General features: G+C 37.6%; 1 protein-coding gene across 5 annotated transcripts in view; it reads right to left on the minus strand.

Moving 5' to 3' along the window:
* Positions 1–4,894: 4,894 nt before the first annotated feature.
* The window catches only part of IARS (isoleucyl-tRNA synthetase), an 80,926-nt gene continuing 64,242 nt past the window's right edge, over positions 4,895–21,578 (minus strand). For all 5 annotated transcript variants that reach the window (XM_029201782.1, XM_029201783.1, XM_029201784.1 and 2 more), the window contains 4 exons: positions 16,116–16,241; positions 14,038–14,181; positions 13,171–13,323; positions 4,895–5,520 (listed from right to left, as the gene is read on the minus strand). In XM_029201782.1, coding sequence (XP_029057615.1) covers positions 5,438–5,520; positions 13,171–13,323; positions 14,038–14,181; positions 16,116–16,241 — 506 coding nt within the window. In that variant the 3' untranslated portion in view covers positions 4,895–5,437. The remainder of the gene's footprint in view (positions 5,521–13,170; positions 13,324–14,037; positions 14,182–16,115; positions 16,242–21,578) is intronic.

Below are 21,578 nucleotides of genomic sequence, written 5' to 3' on the forward strand. Positions count from 1 at the left end.
GAGGGAGGAACATTCCCAAACTCATTCTACGAGGCCACCATCACCCTGATACCAAAACCTGACAAAGATGTCACAAAAACAGAAAATTACAGGCCAATATCACTGATGAACATACATGCAAAAATCCTCAACAAAATACTAGCAAACAGAATCCAACAACACATTAAAAGGATCATACACCATGGTCCAAGCGCGGTTTATCCCAGGAATGCAAGGATTCTTCAATATAGACAAATCAATGAATGTGATACACCATATTAACAAATTGAAGGAAAAAAACCATATGATAGGGGCTTCCTTGGTGGCGCAGTGGTTAAGAAGCCTCCTGCCAATGCAGGGGACACGGATTTGAGCCCTGGCTTGGGAAGATCTCACATGCAGCAGAGCAACTAAGCCTGTGCACCACAACTACTGAGCCCACATGCTACAACTACTGAAGCCCGTGCGCCTAGAGCCTGTGCTCTGCAACAAGAGAGCCCACCACAATGAGAAGCCCACGCACCGCAACGAAGAGTAGGCCCTGCTTGCCACAGATAGAGAAAGCCTGTGCAGCAACTAAGACCCAATGCAGCCAAAAAATAAATAAATTTATTAAAAAACCCCACAAAACCCATATGACAATCTCAATAGATGCAGAAAAAGCTTCTGACAAAATTCAACACCCATTTATGATAAAAACTCTCCAGAAAGTGGGCATAGAGGGAACCTACCTCAACATAAAAAAGGCCATATATGACAAACCTACAACCAACATCGTTCTCAGTGGTGAAAAACTGAAACCATTTCCTCAAAGATCAGGAACAAGACAAGGTTGTGCACTCTCACTACTATTATTTAACATAGTTTTGGAAGTCCTAGCCATGGCAATCAGAGAAGAAAAAGAAATAAAAGGAATACAAATTGGAAAAGAAGAAGTAAAACTGTCACTGTTTGCAGATGACATGATAGTATACATAGAGAATCCTAAAGATGCTACCAGAGAACTATTAGAGCTAATCAATGAATTTGGTAAAGTATCAGGATACAAAATTAATGCACAGTAATCTCTTGCATTCCTATACACTAACGATGAAAAACCTGAAAGAGAAATTAAGGAAACACTCCTATTTACCACTGCAACAGAAAGAATAAAATAACTAGTAATAAACCTACCTAAGGAGGCAAAAGACCTGTATGCAGAAAGCTATAAGACACTGATGGAAGAAATCTAAGACAATACAGATGGAGAGACATACCATGTTCTTAGATTGGAAGAATCAACACTGTGAAAATGACTCTACTACCCAAAGCAATCTACAGATTCAATGCAATCCCTATCAAACTATCAATGGCATTTTTCACAGAACTAGAACAAAAAATTTTACCATTTGTATGGAAACACAAAAGACCCTGAATAGCCAAAGCAATCTTGAGAAAGAAAAACGGAGCTAGAGGAATCAGGTTCCCGGACTTCAGACTATACTACAAAGCTACAGTAATCAAGACAGTATGGTCCTGGCACAAAAACAGAAAGATAGATCAATGGAACAGGATAGAAAGCCCAGAGATAAACCCACACACATATGGTCACCTTATCTTTGATAAAGGAGGCAAGAATATACAATGGAGTAAAGGCAGTCTCTTTAATAAGTGGTGCTAGAAATTGGACAGCTACATGGAAAAGAATGGAATTAGAACACTTCCTAACACCATACACAAAAATAAACTCAAAATGGATTAAAGACCTAAATTTAAGGCCAGTCACTTTAAAAGTCTTAGAGGAAAACATAGGCAGAACACTTTATGACATAAATCATAGCAAGATCCTTTTTGACCCACATCCTAGAGAAATGGAAATAAAAACAAAAATAAACAAATGGGGCCTAAGGAAACTTAAAAGCTTTTGCACATCAAAGGAAACCATAAACAAGATGAAAAAACAACCCTCAGAATGGAAGAAAATATTTGCAAACAAAGCAACTGACAAAGGATTAATCTCCAAAATATACAAGCAGCTCACGCAGCCAAATATCAAAAAAACAAACAACCCAGGGCTTCCCTGGTGGTGCAGTGGTTGAGAGTCCGCCTGCCGATGCAGGGGACACGGGTTCGTGCCCTGGTCCGAGAAGATCCCGCATGCTGCGGAGCGGCTGGGCCTGTGAGCCACGGCCACTGAGCCTGCGTGTCCAGAGCCTGTACTCTGCAACGGGAGAGGCCACAACAGTGAGAGGTCTGCATACCGCAAAAACAAACAAAAAACAAAACAAACAAAAAAACAAACAACCCAATCTAAAAATGGGTGGAAGACCTAAACAGACATTTCTCCAAAGAAGATACAGATTGCCAACTAACACATGAAGGGATGCTCAACATCACTAATCATTAAAGAAATGCAAATCAAAACCACAATGAGGTATCACCTCACAGTGGTTAGAATGGCCATCATCAAAAAATCTACAAACAATAAATGCTGGAGAGGGTGTGGAGATAAGGGAACCCTCTTGCACTGTTGGTGGGAATGTAAATTGATACAGCCACTATGGAGAACAGTATGGTGGTTCCTTAAAAAACTACAAATAGAAAGACCATATGACCCAGCAATCCCACTACTGGGCATATACCCTGAGAAACCCATAATTCAAAAAGAGTCATGTACCAAAATGTTCATTGCAGCTCTATTTACAATAGCCAGGACATGGAAGCAACCTAAGTGTCCATCAACAGATGAATGGATAAAGAAGATGTGGCACGTATATACAATGGAATATTACTCAGCCATAAAAAAAAACAAAATTGAGTCATTTGTAGTGAGGTGGATGGACCTAAAGTTGGTCACAGAGTGAAGTCAGAAGGAGGAAAACAAATACCATATACTAACACACATATATGCAATCTAAAAATAAAATGGTTCTGATGAACCTAGGGGCAGGACAGGAATAATGACGCAGATGTAGAGAGTGGAGCTGGGATGAAGTGAGACAGTAGCACTGACATATATACACTACCAAATGTAAAATGGATAACTAGTGGTAAGCAGCTGCATAGCACAGGGAGAGCAGCTCGGTACTTTGTGACCACCTAGATGGGTGGGATAGGGAGGGTGGGAAGGAGGTGCAAGAGAGAAGGGATATGGGGATATATGTATCCATATAGCTGATTCACTTTGTTATATAGCAGAAACTAACACAACACTGTAAAGCAATTATACTCCATTAAAGATGTTATTAAAAAAAAATGGTCAGGGCATAGGGAACTATATTCAATATCCTGTGACAAACCATAATGGAAAAGAATATGAAAAATAATATATGTATATATAACTGAATCTCTTTGCTGTACAGCAGAAACTAACACAACATTGTAAATCAACTACACATCAATAAAAAAATTTAAAAAAAAAAAGAGTATATGCTATCATGCCTGATGATGTTAACCTGTCTGAGGTAGTGTTTGTCAGTTTTCTAAACTGTGAAGTACTTTTTTGCCCCCTTCACATACTCTACTCTTTTGAAGTCACAAAGTACAGCCCTCTCTCAAGGTGTGGGGAGTTAAGGTACACCACCTTGTGAAAGAGTATGTATATACATTATTTGGAATTTTATATAGATTTGCCTCACCTCTCTCATTTATTTATTCAATCATTTATATCAGCATGTACTCATTGATATTTATTTTATATTTTGGATTTTAATTCAATATTACATTATATGTTTGTTCAAACTGTTCCAGCTTTGGCCACTGGGAGCTCTTTCAGGTTGGCTTCTGTCCCTCTGACATTCAAAAATTTTTTTTAAATTGTGGTAAAAGATACATAAAATGTACCAACTTAGCTATTTTTAAGGATCAAAGTATGTTAACTATGTTCACATTTTTGTGCAGAAGACCTCTAGAACTCTTCAAAACTTGCAAAACTAAAACTATTCCCATTGAACAGCTCACCATTTCTCCTTCCCTGCAACACCTGGCAACCACCATTGCATTTTGTTTCAATGAATTTGACTACTTTAGGTACCTCATACAAGTGGAATCACACAATATTTGTCTTTTTGTGACTGGCTTATTTCACTTTGCTTAATGTCCTCAAGGTTCATCCTTCTTTCTTAAGACTGAATAATATTCAATTGTATGTACAGATTACATTTTCTTTATCCATTTATCCCTCAGTGGACATCTGGGTTGCCCCATCTCTTGGCTGTTGTGAATAATGCTGCAATGAACCTGGGTGTGCAAATATCTTTTCAAGGCCCTGCTTTCAATTCTTTTGGATATGTAAACAGAAGTTGACTGTTGGATCATATGGTAGTTCTACTTCTAATTTTTGAGGAACCACTATACTGCTTCCCATAGTGACTGCAACATCTTACATTCCCACCAACAGTGCACAAGGGTTCCAGTTTCGCTGATCCTTGCCAACACTTGTTATCTTGTGTGGTTTCCTCCAACTTTGTGGGTATGGATTTGAATGCATTTATTCTAGCACCTAAAGACGCACCATTCAGAGCTCCTTTCAGGAGAATCTGATGTAGGGAGTATAGTTGGTTGACAGCTTCCAGCTACTACATTTTCAGATCAATGGATCCATCTGTGCTGACGCCATGGACCCCCTCAGCTGCTCCCAGCCACTGACTGAGCAAGGCATGGGTCCAAAGTCAGGTCATTTCTGCCTGAAGGCTCTCTCTACCTTTGCCTTTACTCTCTCTCCTTCATCTTTCATGTATGCTTCCCCCAATAAATTCTTGCACATCTAATTTTGTCTTGGCATATGCTTCTTTGACACAGGATTTTGGGAAGAAGTGAAATTAGATATTTAGTCTAGTGTCTTAATATGGAAGTCACTATTAAGTTTTTTTGTTCTTTAAAGATTGCAAATTCCAAGTTTCACTGAACTATGGGAGAATGAATTACTTCTAACATGTTTATTATCTGTGAGAAAGTTTATTGTTCCGATTTACTAAAACTTAAAATATTCCATCAAATTACCCAGGAAAATCCAGGTAGCAAAAATATATAACACTGTCCATTCCTTCAATAGATTTCAAATAAGTTTTAAAAGGCCACAGAATGATATATATATATAGACAGATAACAGAGATATATATATACACGTGCGCGCGCGCACACACACACACACACACACACACACAATACCATTTAAACAACTATGTTCTATACTTAAAAATTCAAGTATAGAAATATACTCTGTAGTGCTGAGGTAACACTGTAACTTTTCCTCAACACGACTACATAGGTGTTTACGGTTAAGTGTGACTATTACTGTGAAGCCTCAAGTCACTTGATCAATTCCATTTCAATTTTAGACCAAAAGCAGTATATTATACATGCACCTGAAGGAAATATCAACATGTCTGTGTCCGTGTGTGTGTCCGGGGTTGGGGGGGGAGGGGAGAAGAGGTATATGCCAGGGAAAGGTTGACTGAACCACACAGATAACTGAATGTTAGAAGTCTGCTGTAGTTGGTAATACAGAAACATACACAGTCTTCGTGTTCAAAGTCTTCATGGGGATTTCTTCTGTAATTTCTAGAATGGAAAGAAGAAGTTTTAAAGAAATCACTTTTCTACTTATTCTGGATGAATATTAAAAAAATGTTAACTGCCTGGGTAGTAAGAAATTCGGCCTCACCTTAAGAGAAACCTAAACTTTGTCCCAGCTACTGGGGGTAGTTCTGAAACCCTGGGATTTCCTGAGTGATAGGAGCATCTTTTGTTATTTATTGTAGGCCCCTGAACACACCTGATGGTTTATGCTACTGAGATGACTCAGGGTGGAGCTGGCTACACCAGAAAGAGCAATCATACGTATGTAATGAAGCCTCAATACAAACTCTAGACACCAAGGCTCAGGTGAGCTTCCCTGGTTGGTAATAAACTGTACGTACTACTGTCATGTATTCAGGCTAGGAGGCAACACTGTCCATGCCTCCTTGCAGAGAGATAATCTGAAGTTACATATTTGGACCCCCTCCCAGATTTGGCCCTGTGCATCTCTTCTCTTTGCCTGGTTCTAGTTTTTATCCTTTCCCTATAATAAATGTAGTCATGAGTACAATAGCTTCCACAAGTTCTGTGAATCCTGCTAGCAAATTATCAGACCTGAGGGTGATTTTTGGAAACCCTCTGAACTTGCAGTTGGTGCCAGAAGTGACAACGGTCTTGTGTGAACTCTTTTGTCTGAGCTTGTAGTTGGAGCCTAACTCCTTATACTTGGGGTTAGAAGTTTTGGGCAGACTTCTGGAGGACTGTGCCCTTAACCTAACTAACTCTGAGTACTGCCCAAGATGTCCCCACAATCCCACACGAACAATATTTCCTATGTCTTCAGAAAAGGCCTAGAAGCAATGCTAAGCAAGCAGCTCAGATTTGTGGTTCCTAAATATTAACACCCTATAACAGGAAAAACAGCAAGTCGTTTCCATGTTTGGGGAAGAAAGAGTATACATGATAAACCTAGGACAGCTTGCAATGTCAGAAAGCAAGAATTTATCAAAGACTAAAGACTCAGGTCAAAAAATACAGGAGCCAATACAGCTAAAGATAAAAGAAAAAACTGAGCATCCAAAAGCATAACACAAACACTATAGATCAAAACACACTGAATATATTAAAGCTCAGAAAAAGAGTGGGGTGGTGGAGGGAGAAGAAGAAGGGAAAGGAAGGAAGGAAGGAAGGAAGGGAGGAAGGAAAGAGAAAGGAAAGAAAGAGGGAGGGAGGAAGGAAGGAAGGAAGGAGAAAATTTTTAAAAGTTCTATGCCTACTGTGGGGCATTTTGCATCTAGCCAGATCTGAATTCAAAGGGAAGGACCAACTTTCTCTAAAAATGGCTCCTGTCCTAACAGGAACCCTGGATAAGAAAATGCTCTCAAAAGCTGCCTCCTTAATAGAGAACTACAGGAGCTGGAGAAGATATTTAGAGTCTAGTGGAACAAGCAAGAAGGCATCAGTGAGTTTCTAAAACTGTAAGCCTTATGAGATCCTTCTAATTTACCAAATTATTAATATTTTATGAAAGATAATCTTGAGAGGAAGAATACAATGAAAATGAGGCAAGAGATACCAGATTGGGAAAAGATACTGGATTGGAAAGAATACCAGGTTTCTTGATAATCTTGGGTGAATAAGTTAACTTTCAAGCTTTTACCTACTAAACTTGCCCAGTCAACCTTAAAGAGCAAAAAGAAGGTAATAAGACATTATAGGTAAGATCTGGTTTGTGAATCATAGGTAGTAGTACTAATACCTGATTCACATGGATGTGATTCTATCCTTGATCAGTTTCAACCGGGTACCTACACTTGCATACAACAAGTAAAAATGATGACAATTCTTCATTTTCACTGCTCAACTGCACTTGGTGACCAATGGATTTGAGGGCTAAGAAAAAGAAGTTAAGAATGTCTTTGAAGTTTCACACAAGGTTATCAAAACAGGAAGCTACACCTACTTGTTGATGCTGACTACCAAACCATTATGAAAGAGCCAAGTGTGTTGGAAGGAGAGTGAAAAAAGCCTTCTGATAGAATGAAAGCTTCATGGACATAACTGGAAAGACAGATAAGGACCAGAACAGGAAGGATTTTATGTGTCAAGCTAAAGATTCTGAAGCATTAGATAATAGTGAGCCTTGGGGGATCCGAGCAGGGGAACATCATCAAGGGAGGAATGTGCATGAAGACAATCTTGGTGGAAGAATACAGCCTGTAGACAGGCTGTCTCATTAGATGATGAGGCCCTAAAACTAGGGAGGGGTAAAGAGACAAAGGAGAGTTATTGAAAATAAATCTCAAGCAAAATAACTGTGCTTCATTGAAGAGAGAAATGCAAGTGGAAAAGAAGGCTTTCACTTTTAATAATGTAGCAGAAAATGTCAAAGTATAATATAAAACATTAATTAAAAAAAACTTTTTTTAATTAAAAAAAAAATAGCTGAGCAAGGGAAGAAAATGAGAGAAATCCACAGAGCCCAAAATATCATGAATCCCAAGAGGTAGCTGAACATTAAGATTTTCTGGTGGGCCTGGAGGCTTAAAGATTTGGCACTAATAGGCTATGAAAGTGAGAGAAGAAAAATCCTAGGGTCTACACAAACTGGGGAGTCCAATGAAACCCCCCTCAAAAAACTGAGACCTCAGAGTCTGTCATACAGAGTGAAGTAAGTCAGAAAGAGAGAGACAAATACTGTATGCTAACACATATATATGGAATTTAAGAAAAAAAAAATGTCATGAAGAACCTAGGGGTAAAACAGGAATAAAGACACAGACTTACTAGAGAATGGACTTGAGGATATGGGGAGGGGGAAGGGTAAGCTGTGACAAAGCAAGAGAGAGGCATGGACATATATACACTACCAAACGTAAGGTAGATAGCTAGTGGGAAGCAGCCACATAGCACACGGAGATCAGCTCGGTGCTTTGTGACCGCCTGGAGGGGTGGGATAGGGAGGGTGGGAGGGAGGGACACGCAAGCGGGAAGAGATATGGGAACATATGTATATATATATAATTGATTCATTTTGTTGTGAAGCAGAAACTAACACACCATTGTAAAGCAATTATACTCCAATAAAAAATAAATAAATAAATAAAAATTAAAAAACAAAAAACTGAGACCTCAAATAAGGAGCCCATGGAAAAAGGGTAAATTTCAAAAAGATCCTTCACCACAGAGAGAAACAGTTAAGAGAACGTTATGGGTTTAATAATGGCCTTCCAAAAGATATGACCACGCTTTAATTCCTGGAAACTGTGACTGTGACCTTTTTTGGAAAAAGGAGAAACAGACATAAGAGGTGGCAATGAGGCAGAGATCAAAGTGATGTAGCCACAAGGATGCCTGGAACCACCAGTAGCTGGAAGAGGCAAAGAACAAATTCTCCCCTAGAGAATACAGTCCTGCTGACACCAATTTCAGACTTCTGGCCTCCAGATCCGTGACAGAATACATTTCTGTTGTCTCAGGCCACCCAGTTTTTGGTAATTTATTGCACCAGTCACAGTAAACCAATATAGAGACTTGCCCCACTTAGCCTTGGTTTGGGGAGATAGAGAGACATAACATGTCCCCATGAGAATTCTGGCCCCTTGCATGACTGGGGCCAGAACTTTCTAAACACTCTCTGTGGCCCAAAATAATTGAGTTTAAAGTGGGCCAGGGTAGACAGTGCCCCCAAAGAATTAAAGAAATGTTCCCTTAAAGTGGACATCAACTGAAACATCACAAAACAGCCAGCCAGAATCAACTTCATCAGAACTCTAGAAAGCAATCAAACGTTTACAGCAACCAAGTGAATGTTGAATCAGAGAAAAGTCAACTTGAAAATGGCAGGAAAGATCTGTGTTTTTACTTGTGCTTTACCAGCTCCTTCCTAGCTTGGTGGTGGGCTTGAAGACAGTAGCCCCTGTTTCCAGTGTGGGACCCTGGTTCCTAGTTCCAGGAGGAATGGAGCAAAAGTACTGCGTTTGTTCTAACCTGTCTGGGAGCTACTTGAAGTGCTTACATAAGGTGCTTGTCTCTGTTTTGCCTACTTGGAACTCACTCAGGGTGGAAAAGTGGTGGGCACTGCATGAAAACCAAAGGCAAACAAAAAACCCACGGCTGCCTGAGGCAAAAGATTATGGATGAGACAGGCAATGGATTGCTTAAGGCCTGGGAGGAAAAGTTTGGGCAATTAGGGCATTAAAAAGTGCCTCTGTATGCTGAATAATTTAGAAAGCCACATTCATGCCCAGGGCAGTATGCATATACAGAAAGATCTGAGAAGACCCTAAGCATTTGATTCTGATAAAGGTAAAAAGCTTTTTTGGCCAAATGTGGCTGATCTTCAGGGCTCAGTGAAAACAGGAAGAGAAGCCTGAGGCAGAACTGTAAACAGCCTGGTGGAGCTGAAGGAGTGGACCAGAACAGAGTCAATCTTTAAAGACTGGGAGAGGTAGGTATTTTGTTTTTAAATTTTTAGTTCCTGGAGGTCAAGGAAATCTCTGTCAAAATAATAGCTGAACATAAGCTAAAGGAACAGAGACTTCAGGGACTACATACAACCAGGAATAGTCTTTGTAAAAATAGTTTGGAAAAGTCACAAACAAACAGACGACTGTAGCCTTCAACCATCAAACACGGCAAACCCTGGGGAAGAGAACCTGATTTCCAGAGTCACCAAATTCAAATATCCAGTTTTCAAAGAGAAAAAAAAATTACAGGGCATACAAAGATATAGGAAAGTACGGCCCATTCACAGGAAAAAATAATTAACACAATCTGTCCCTGAGGAAGCACAGATACTTGGACTTATTAGACAGACTTTAAATCAACTGTCTTAAATGGAAAATAACTGACTAATGGAAAGGTCAATGGAAACCACATACAAAGAACAAGCCAAGAAAACAATGTATCAACAAAATGAGAATATCAACAGAGAAATTATAAAAGGAACTAAACAGAAATTCTGGAGCTGAAGTACAATAACTGAAATTAAGAAGTCACTAGAGAAGCTTAACAGCATAATTTAGCATACAGAACAGTGAACTCGAAGATAGGACATTTGAAATCATCCAGTCTGAAGGAGAAGAAAGAAAAGAGAATGAAGAGAAGTGGACAGAGCCTAAGGGGCGTCTGAGACACAGACCAAGTGGACCAACATACACACTATGGGAATTTCAGGAAGAAAAGAATATAAAGAATATTTGAAGAAATAATGACCAAATCTTGAATGTAGCAAGAGAGAAGCAAAATACCAGGATACTCAATAAGATTAAAAGATTAATTTCTAATCAGAAACCATGAGAGCCAGAAGGCAGTGGGACAACATATTTAAAGTGCTGAAAGAAAAAACTATCAACAAAGAATTCTCCATTTTGCAAAACAGATTTTTTTCTTCTTAATTTTTCTTCACACATTAAGGAGCAATTAAGACATTCCAGAATAAACAGAAAGTTGAGGGAGTTCATTACTGCTATAACTGCCCTCCAAGAAATGCTAAAGGGATCCTTCAGGTTGAAATGAAAGGATGCTAGACAGTAAGTCAAAGCCATATTGTTGTTGCATTTTTTATTTTTAACTCCATTTTTTGTTTTCTACATGATTTTAAAGTAAATACATAAAACACAGTTAAGAACTTATGTTTTGGGGAACATAATTATGAAGATATCATTTCTGACAAGAATATAAATGGGGGCAGAGCTGTATAGAAGCAGAGTTTTTGTATGTTATTAAAGTCAAACTGGTATTAATTCAAGTTAAATTGTTATAAATTTAGGATGTTAATTGTAATCCCCATGGTAAACACTAATATCTTAAAAAACACACACACACACAAGAGGAAGTAAAAAAAGAAAACAGTAAACTGCAAAAAATGAACTGAACACAAAAGGTGGCAGTAATGGAGGAAATGAGGACAAAAAAGGTACAAGGCTTCTAGAAAAAAATTCCCAGTAAAATGGTAGAAGTTCTTCCTTATGAGTAACTATTTTTTTTCTTTTTAACCAAAGCCTAACTGACCCGGGGAAAGGGAAATACCCACCTCTAGCCCCCTTTACCTTCCTTTCTTACCTAAAGAGGAAAAATTTTAAAGCTGAGTAACACCTGTAAGGGTCACAGCCCAGAGGCACAGGCTTACTAAAGACTGAGAACTAATCATAAAATTATAGAACACTTCCCCCACTTCTCCTTCCCCCATACTTTACTACAACATCATATGGGCTCCTGTATGACAATAGGGCATTATAGCTGAAAGAATGGGCAAAGCTCTGACCATATTTAAAAAGGAATCTCTAGGGAAACCATAAGACAGAAGAAGGAAATTTGAGCCTCTGGAACCTACAGCAACAGTAAACAATAAACACAGCCTAACTCCTAGCCAGATAAACATAAAACCTTACAATAAAGGCCTATTTACCTCAGTTCCTTTTCCCCAGTACATCATGTACTGCTATCGACCAAATACTACAAAGCATTCTAAAAAGGAAAAAACACAATAGGAAGAGACGAAGCAAGCAACACAACCAGACTCAGATATGGCAGAGATTTTGAAATTATCAGATTGGGAATTGAAAATAACTGGGATTAATGTTAAGGACACTAATAGAAAGGGTGGACAATATGCAAGAACAGATGGGTAATGTAAGCAGAAAGATGGAAATTCTAAGAATTAAAAGCTAGAAATCAAAACTCTGTAACAGAAATGAATAATGCATTATACCAAAAAAGTTATACCCAGGCACAGCATATTCAAACTGCAGAAAATCAAAAGACTATCTTTGGAAAAGATAATGCCTAGCAACTTTGCACCAGTGCTAGGAGACACAAATCTTGACTCAGAAAGTCCAATAAATCCCAGGCTGTACGGCTGAATAAATAAAAGGATGAAATGGTAAAAGGTTTTGAGTTGGGATGACAAGAAGGATGGCTATAAACAGAAAAACCCAGATCCCATCAGCAGAAGCTGTTTGAGGAAATGATTCCAGTGGCAGCAGCACTAAAATGAACACCCATGTGTAACAGGGAATCGAATATAGAACAGAACTCGGGGGACGGCTAAAATGTCACTAGAGAAGTTGTCAGAACAGCCACAGAAGGTGAAATCACAGAAGTGGATGATATAAGTGGGAGAAAGAGAAAACATATCCTCGAAGACACTAGCCTGTGCCTTATCCTGACTCTATCCTGACTCTGTTTTCTGAATTATGGAATGGAGAATATGTCAACTAATGACCTAGCTCTTCACATTTTTATGCAGCTCACTGAGAAAAGGTATGCTTTTTAAGTTGTTAAGGAGGAAGTACAATGTCAGTTATGTTTCCTTCAAGCTGTTATTTTAAAATACAGTGAACATTTTGATTCTCGGGGAAGAGGACAATTTTAGGATCAGCAAATAAGCTAATTTACCTAGAAGCATGTATTTTAATATACCAATATAATTTTTAGATTATTTCCAAAGCAAAAAGTAATCATCCTTTTATTTTTTTTCTTATTATCTATTTTATACATATCATCCTTTTGATTATTATTATTTTAACATTTATAGTATGGCAAATTTCTGGAGAAAGAGCAAAAAAAAAGAAAAAAGTATAACAATAGTACTATCTCTTACACATATAATTGATGGCATCACAATCTATTTTCAATAAAATAAAAACAAAAATGAAAAACAATTAGCACGTTCTATAATCTCCTCACCTTCTGTTTGAGCCTCATTCAAAAACAGTTTTAGCTTCCTGCTCCGAAGGCCAAACACCTTGGCTGTTTCATACAGAAGACCTTGGTGGGTCAGCCCATTCTGCCCAAGTGGATTTTCAAGCAGGAGAGTGCCTACTGTTCCCATTAAACACTCTACAGAAAAAAAAAAACCCCAAAATGGATTAAATCCTGAGAGTTCACCCTCTAGCTAGTGGATCCCTAATGGAGGTAGTGAGTAGATAGTGGTGCTGGCTTTGAAAGCCAGCAGTGAGTACAAGAGCAAGAGTGGGATTAATTGTACAGTCTGCAGAAACAGTCTTAAATATTTCACAGGGGGAAAGGAGAAAGGGAAGAAGAAAAAACAACTAGTATAAAAGCCCAGTAGTTTAGGGAAGAGATATTCAGTAAACAGTCAAATGAAGAGCCTGAAGACAGTAATAAATGTGCACAATGAGGACCCCAAAATATCAAGGAAAAATAAGTATCAATCTAGTCTGTTGATTAAGGCATGGATATGTACAACAGTTCTCAGAACATTTTCCAAGAAAAAAAGAAGGCAAAATTTAAGACTACAATGTTCTGACATTTAAACAGTTCAGCTTCGTTTAGCTGTTATTTTTACCTAACCAATTTACCTCATTTCCTGACCATATCAGATGGAGGGGTGTTTCTACATAAATACACCAAAAGAAACAAGCCGTGAGTATTCCCCAAAGAAGTGCTGGAGTCTACATTTTAAATTACCAAGTTGAAGCTGACTTAAAAAATCCATATAAATCAGAGAGATTGAACATTAAAGGAAATCTTAACATCTAGCACACCATAACCTGCCTGCTGAGGGTGTTCACAGCTGGGGGAGGCACGCACCTTGTGGGTCTGCATTCAAGAGCTGTAGGTTGATATACTGACAGAGAAGAGTACTAGGACTGTTGACCACAGAGGGAGTTGATCCTGCAGCCACACAAAGTGTTTTTCCACTAAGACTCAGTAAGTTGGTTTGCTTTTTTATTTCTAAAAATAACAACAAAAAAATCATTCTTTCAGGGGGAAAGTTCAGAGCTGAAGTCATTCACTTTTTCCTATTTAATTATTAAACTATCATGTATCTTTACAGTGATGCTTTCCACTTTATTTCTATTTATCAAAGGATACGGTCTTTTCTATAAAATCAGGCTTTAATGACATGCAAATAGTAGGAAATCTTAATGTTGCAAAATAGCATAATATTCATAACTTATAAGGCAAATTGTTTTTTCCCCTTTTAGTATTTTTCCTCCATATTATATAGCTCCTCTTAAAATTTCCTCTTATATCAGAATCCTAAACTTTACCATGAAAAGGAGGCTTATATTAAAAAAAGATAATTATGATCAGAAGATAAGCTGACTAATGAACATATGTGGAAAAGAGCAAGACACACAGAACACACATAGTGTAATTTCATTTATATACAATTAAACATTGCTTAGGGTAGAAGATTGGTTACAGCCACTATGCCACTAAAGGTTAAGGTGGGGCTCAGGCATTACTCAGCTTTCACAGGCTGCCGCCTGCTGGATCAGAGGGGACAGTGAGCTAGAGAGATGTGAGTTCCAGTATGTCCTTGCTTCCTATTCTACAGTGACTTGAGATAGAGATCCAAGTTGTCCACTGACTTACTTACCAGCTCCCCTTGGTGGATCCTGGTGAGAGATTTTCCTCAGAGCCCCCAGTGAACCATCTGTCTTCCAGACCTTAACTTCCTCAGTTTCCCCACATCATGTTTGCTTCCCTTATCCAGCCTTAGCAAATGGCTGTCCACAGTGCTTCTATCAATTTACAATCCAACAGGGAATGACAAATCCTATTACATAATATCCCTGACATCTGATATTGTGAAATTCTTCTAGCTTTTGCCAATTCGGTTACATGTGATAGTACCTCATTGTGGTTTTTCCTATTGAGGTTCAGCAGTTTTCCCTTTATTTATTGGCCATTTATATTTCTTCTTTTAAGCTACTGATATTTAAAAGTTTCTGAAAATGAACATTCAGGTTTGTTAAGTGAGTGTATTAGTTTCCTTTGTCTGCTGTAAGAATCACAAACTGGGGAGGGAGGTGGGGTGGGGTGGGTGGGATGGCTTAAAACAACAGAAATTTATTGTCTCACAGTCTCTGCAGGTGAGAAGTCCAAAATCAAGGTGTCAGTAGGGCCATGCTCCCTCTGAAGCCTGTAAGGGAATCCTTCTTTTCCTCTTCCTAGCTTCTGGAGGTTCCCAACAATCTTTGGTGTTTCTTGGCTTGCAGGTTTGCCTAATTCCAATTTCTGCCTTTGTCACCACATAGCCTTCTCCCTGTTTATGTCTTCACATGGCCCTCTTCTTATAAGGACACCAGTCATACTGGAGTAGTGCCCACCCTACTCCAGTATTACCTTAACTAATTATATCTGCAATGAACCTATTTCCAAAGAAGGTCACATTAGATGGTACTGGGGGTAAACATAAGGACTTCAACCCATCTTGGGGTAGAGGTGGGGGATTCGGTGGTGATGTCACAATTCAACCCATGACAGTGGGAGGAAATGTACTTATAATTCTTTAAAATTTTATTTAGGCTTGTCTCATTGAGAATCTGGATTTAGCAAGACGCTGGATTTAGCAAGACGCAGACACTATGTTTAATAAAGTTAAAACACAACAGGGAAGTCTCTGAAGCCTAGAATGCATCACATGGCTAACAGTAAAGGGTAGGATTAGAAGCTTCATCTCCTAGTAAGTCCAGTGTTCTTTCAGCCATATCACACAAAGAAAGCATAAAGAGACACTTGCAGGCAGGCACTACTGTAGAGGCTGGCCCTGACTCAGAGTCAGGAAAAAGGCAAAGGTTATGTTACCAAATTAAGATCCTTAATGATCAATCTCGTGTCAAAGGACATAGATGAATATCTTTTGACTTCCTACACACCTGTTTCACCATGGAAGACAGCCAGCTCTCTATTTTTTACACCAAAAACGCTAGTAACAACACTCTTCAGCTTTAGAAGGTCCAACCTATTATCTCCTTTTGGATTTTCCAGAAGTAGTACTCCACCTAAAAAGCCAAAAATATAAGTGAAACTGAAGAAAAAAAAAGTTAAATTTGAATAAAAAGTCAAGGGGAACACATCATTTGTATATTTTCTTTGGTAAATGTCTATTCACGTCTTTTCCCATTTTCTAATTAGATCTAAAAGAAACTGTTGAGTTTTGAGACTTCTTCATATATTCTAGATACATCCTTTGCTGGATATGAAGTTTGCAAAGATCTTCTCCTAGTCTGTAGCTTGTTTTTTCATCCTTTTCACAGGATCTTTCACAAAGAATTTAAAATTTTGAAGTAGTTCAATTTATCAGTTTTTCTTTTTATGGATTGGACTTCTGGTATAAAGCCTTAAAAACTCTGCCTAATCCTGAATTCTAAAAATTTTGGTTTTTTCCTAAATGTTTTATGTTTTTTTTAAAAATAAATTTATTTATTTAATTTATTTATTTCTGACTGTGTTGGGTCTTCGTTGCTGTGCACGGGCTTTCTCTAGTTGTGGGAATGGGGGCTACTCTTCGTTGCGGTATGCAGGCTTCTCATTGAGGTGGCTTCTCTTGTTGCAGAGCACAGGCTCTAGGCGCGAGGGCTTCAGTAGTTGTGGTGCACGGGCTTGGCTGCTCTGCGGCATGTGGGATCTTCCCAGACCAGGGCTCGAACCCATGTCCCCTGCATTAGCAGGCAGATTCTTAACCACGGAGCCACCAGGGAAGCAAGTCTGTGATCCATTTTAAGTTAGTTTTTGTATAAGGTGTAAGACTTAGGTCTAGGACATTTTTTTGCATGTGGATATCTAACTGCCTAGTACCATATAATGAAGACTACTCAATTAAGTTGCTTTTGCTCCTTTCTCAAAAATCATCTGGCCCCATTTTGTGATCTATTGTGAGTCTACTTCTGTATTCTGTATCTGTGACAATGATTTTTGTGTCTATTCAATGCTCATGCCACACAAGTCTTCCGATAAGTCTTGAAGTTGGGCAGGGTGATTTCTCCCACTATATTCTTATTTTTCAAAAGTGTTTTAACTACTTTATTTTTCTTCTCTTTCAAGAAAATTTGGCTATATCTACAACAAAATATTGCTGAAATTTGACAGGACTGAGTTAAACTTATATACTAACTGGGGGAGAACTGACAGGTTTATTATATTGAATTTTCTAACCCATGATTATGGCATGTCTCTCCATTCATTTACTTATTTAAACTTATTTATTTATTTATGGCCGCGTTGGGTCCTCGTTGCTGCACACAGGCTTTCTCTAGTTGTGGCGAGCGGGCACTACTCTTCGTTGCAGTGCGTGGGCTTCTCATTGTGGTGGCTTCTCTTGTTGTGGAGCATGGGCTCTAGGCACGTGGGCTTCAGTAGTTGTGGCAGGTGGGCTCAGTAGTTGTGGCTCATGGGCTCTAGAGCGCAGGCTCAGTAGTTGTGGCGCATGGGTTTAGCTGCTCCGCGGCATGTGGGATCTTCCCAGACCAGGGCTCGAGCCTGTGTCCCCTGCATTGGCAGGCAGATTCTTAACCACTGCGCCACCAGGGAAGTCTCTCTCCATTTATTTTGATCTTTGATTTTTTCATCATTATTTTGTAGTTTTTGACATAAAAGTCCTTTACCTGTTTTATTAGATTTATACCAAAGTATCTCTCTTTTGAGCAATTGTAAATGGTATTACATTTTAAATTTCATTCTCCATGTGTTCATTGCTAGAATATAAAAATTAATTTTTGTATGTTTATCTTATATCCTGTGAATTTGATGAAAACCTTTTTCTTTTTATAAGCAATATGATTTTTTAAAAAGTAATAGATTTTATTCAATTACTTTGGAAACAAACCCTCCCAATTAAAGCTTAAACCCAAATGGTATATAAAACTAGCCAAAATACTTTAAAATAATATCAAGATCACCTGTAGTTTTTTCCTCATAACATGAATGCTTTCAGTCAGACAGTAAATTACAAACCATATCGCATCATGTTGATGCAGATGATAAATTGTGGTTGCATTTGAAATCAATCCTGGGAAAATCATCTTGTTGGAGTTGTGAGCTCTTCCTAGTTGTTTGGTCAGTTGGTCCAGAAAGAAGCAGTACTGAAGTCAGCAGATGGGGGAGCTAGGCCCCATCTGTTTTGTCACTGCTCATTCTGCTGACCTTCTGTGACTAAAGCTGACAAAAAACGCTGGCCCTGTTGACATTTCTTATGCACATCCTCTGCTCCTGCGACTAATTCCTTCCACAGGATCACCTGTCTCCACCTAAGACAGGCAGAATGTTGGCAGTGATGGACCAGCTCACATGCCACACATCACTGAACTTGTGCAGCAGTGCAGAGGACCACGTATTGCCCGAGGTATCATCACAGGTCCAAATGGATACACAAACATCCTGGGAATAGCTGGTAACAGTGCTGGTGGCAAAGCAACGGAGGGGTCCCAGTATACATCTCAGTCTGTAGATTCCTTGCAATTTTCTATGTAGACAATCATGTCACCTTCAAATATAAACAGTTTTATTGCTTCCCTTCTGATCTGCATGGCTTGTCTTTTCTTGCCTCATTCTACTGGCAAGAACTTCTAATGCAATGCTGAATACGAGTAATGAGAACGGGTATTAGTTCTGATCTTACACAGGAGACACTCAATCTCTTCCAATTAAGTATAATGTTAACTATAGGTTTTTTACAGATGCTCATTATCAAGTTGATGAAGTTCCTCTCCCTATTTTTCTGACTTTTTTTTTTATCATGAATGAACATTGAATTATGTCAAATGCTTTTCCTAACTGGTATAGTCTTATAAGCTTTTAGTCTGTTAATATGGTAGATTATACTGATTGGTTTTTGAATACTGAACCAGCCTTGTAACCTTGGAATAAACCTCACCTGTCATGATACATAATTCTTTGTATATACTGCTATATTCAATTTCATGATTTTTTGTTAAGAATTGTACATTTATATGCATGAGAGATATCTGTAGTTTTCTTTTTTTGGTATTGTTTGTATCTGGTTTTGGTGTCAATACTTTATTATGGAATAAAGTGAGTTAGGGAGTGTTCCTTCCTTTTCTATTTTCTGGAAGATCTGTGTAGAACTGGTGTTTATTCTTTTAAAGTCTGGTTGAATTCTCTAGCAAAACCATTTGGATCTGGAGATTTCTTGAGAGTTTCATTACTTTTTTAAAATTGCCATCTCTTTTACATTTTTCCTCAGTTTCCCTTCCTCCCTTTCCCAAGACTTATTATGAACTTTGTTTTTCAAGTCCATGTTCTCGTATTTCATAATTCTATATGTTCATAAACAATGTGTGATGATGTATTTTTAAAATTTACATGAATGCTCGCTATTGTATATTTAATTGTGAAACTTGCTTTCATTGAAAATGTTTTTTAAATATAGAAAAATTTATACACAGAGATACATTTCATTACTTTTAACTGGTATAAGGAACAGACATTATGAATATGTCTATGTCCCTTTTTGATGGACATCTGTATTGTGCAACACCATCAGTGATGCCATTAAACTCAACTAAAAAATCAAATTTACAATCAAAGTTTCTAGGGAGTTTTTAAATTATGAGTTCAATCTCCTTAATAGCTATAGGGCTACTGAAATTATCTATTTCATATGAGTGAGTTGAGGCAGTTTGTGCTTTTTGAGAAACTGGTTCATTTCATCCAAGTTGTCAAATTTATGTGTAGAGAGTTATTCACAGTATTTACTTATCTTTTTGATTTCTGCAGTCTGTATTCATGTCCTATTTTATTCTTTTTTCTTTTTTTAATGTACAGTAAACTTTTACTATTTTATTCTTGATATTGGTAATTAGTGTTTTCTTTGGTTCTATGTCAGTCTCACTAGAGGTTTATTGATTTTATTAATTTTTTCAAAGAACCACATTTTTTGTTTTATTATCTTTATTGTTCCCCTATTTTCAATTGCTTTCACTTCTGTTCTTATTTTTATTTTCCTTCTTTCTGCTTACTTTCTTTTTTAGATTCTTGAGGTTGGAACTTAGATTATTGATCGAAACTTTCTTCTTTTCTAATGTTAGTCTTCAGAGGTACAAATTAGCTGTAATCCACATATTTTGATACTGTATTTTCCTTTTCATTGAGTTTTACGCATTTGTTTTTCCTTAACACTTTTTCCCTGATCATGGATTATTTAGAAGTACGTTTTTTAGCTTTCAAATATGCTGAGGTTTTGCTTTTACCTTTCTGTTATTGATTTATAGTTTGATTCCATTGTGGTCAGAGAACATACTCTATATGATTTCAACTCTTTAATGTGATGAGATTTATTTTATGGCCTAGGCTATAATATACCTTGGTAAATGGGAACTTGAATAGTATGTGTAGTCTGCTGCTGTTAGGTGGGGTGTTCCATAAATACTGATTAGATTCTGATTTTCTGTCTAACTGTTCTCTCAAACTATAATTACGGATTTTTTTGTTCTCGTTCAAGGTCTAACAGTTTTTGTTTTATGTATTTAAGCAGCTCTGTTGTTAGGTACATATACATTTAGGATCATTATATTTTCCACTGGGTTGACATTATATCATTATTTAGTATCACTGGTAAGTTTCTTTGCTATAAAGTGTACTCACTGAAATGAACACAGACACCCTGCTCTCTTTGAATAATGCTTGCATGGTATATCCTATTTTAGCCTTTTACTCTCAACCTACCTATTTTGTTATATTTAAGGACTTTCTTGTACACAGCAAAAGGCTGGATAATGTGTTTTTATCACTCTGCCAATCTCTATTAATTGATGTATTTACACCATTTACATTTAGCGTAATTACTGATGTTAAGTTTAAGCCTTCCATTTTATTTTCTGCTTTGTATTTGTTCTACTTTCTTTTTCCATGCTTCCTGTAGGATACTTGAACATATTCTAGAATTCCATTTTTATTTGTTTAGTGTTTTTGTATGTATCTTTTAGTGTAGGCTTTTATAGTGGTTGCATTAGGTGGTACACTATATATACATAACCACTGGTGTTGACATTTTACCAGTCTGAGATAAGTGTAGAAATCTTAACTCCCTTTACATCCCTTTGCTCTTCCCTATTTATAACTATCTTGAATATTCCTTGCATATGCATTTAGAGGTTTTAGTTTTTGTTGCAACCATCAAACATAAATTTTTAAAATTCAAGAAGAAAAGTCTGTTGAATTTATCTATATTTTGACTCTTTCAATTTTTTTCCCCTCTGTTCTGATGTCCCTAGATTTCCTCTTTTATCATTTTCTGTTTTAAGAATTTCCTCTAGCTATTCTTTCAGAGTAAGTCTTGCTAGTAACAAATTCTTTAGTTTTCCTTCATTTGAGAATGTCTT

Source organism: Monodon monoceros, unplaced genomic scaffold (assembly GCF_005190385.1).
Source record: "Monodon monoceros isolate NGI ecotype Baffin Bay Population unplaced genomic scaffold, NGI_Narwhal_1 Super_Scaffold_5, whole genome shotgun sequence".
NCBI classification, from domain to species: Eukaryota; Metazoa; Chordata; class Mammalia; order Artiodactyla; family Monodontidae; genus Monodon; species Monodon monoceros.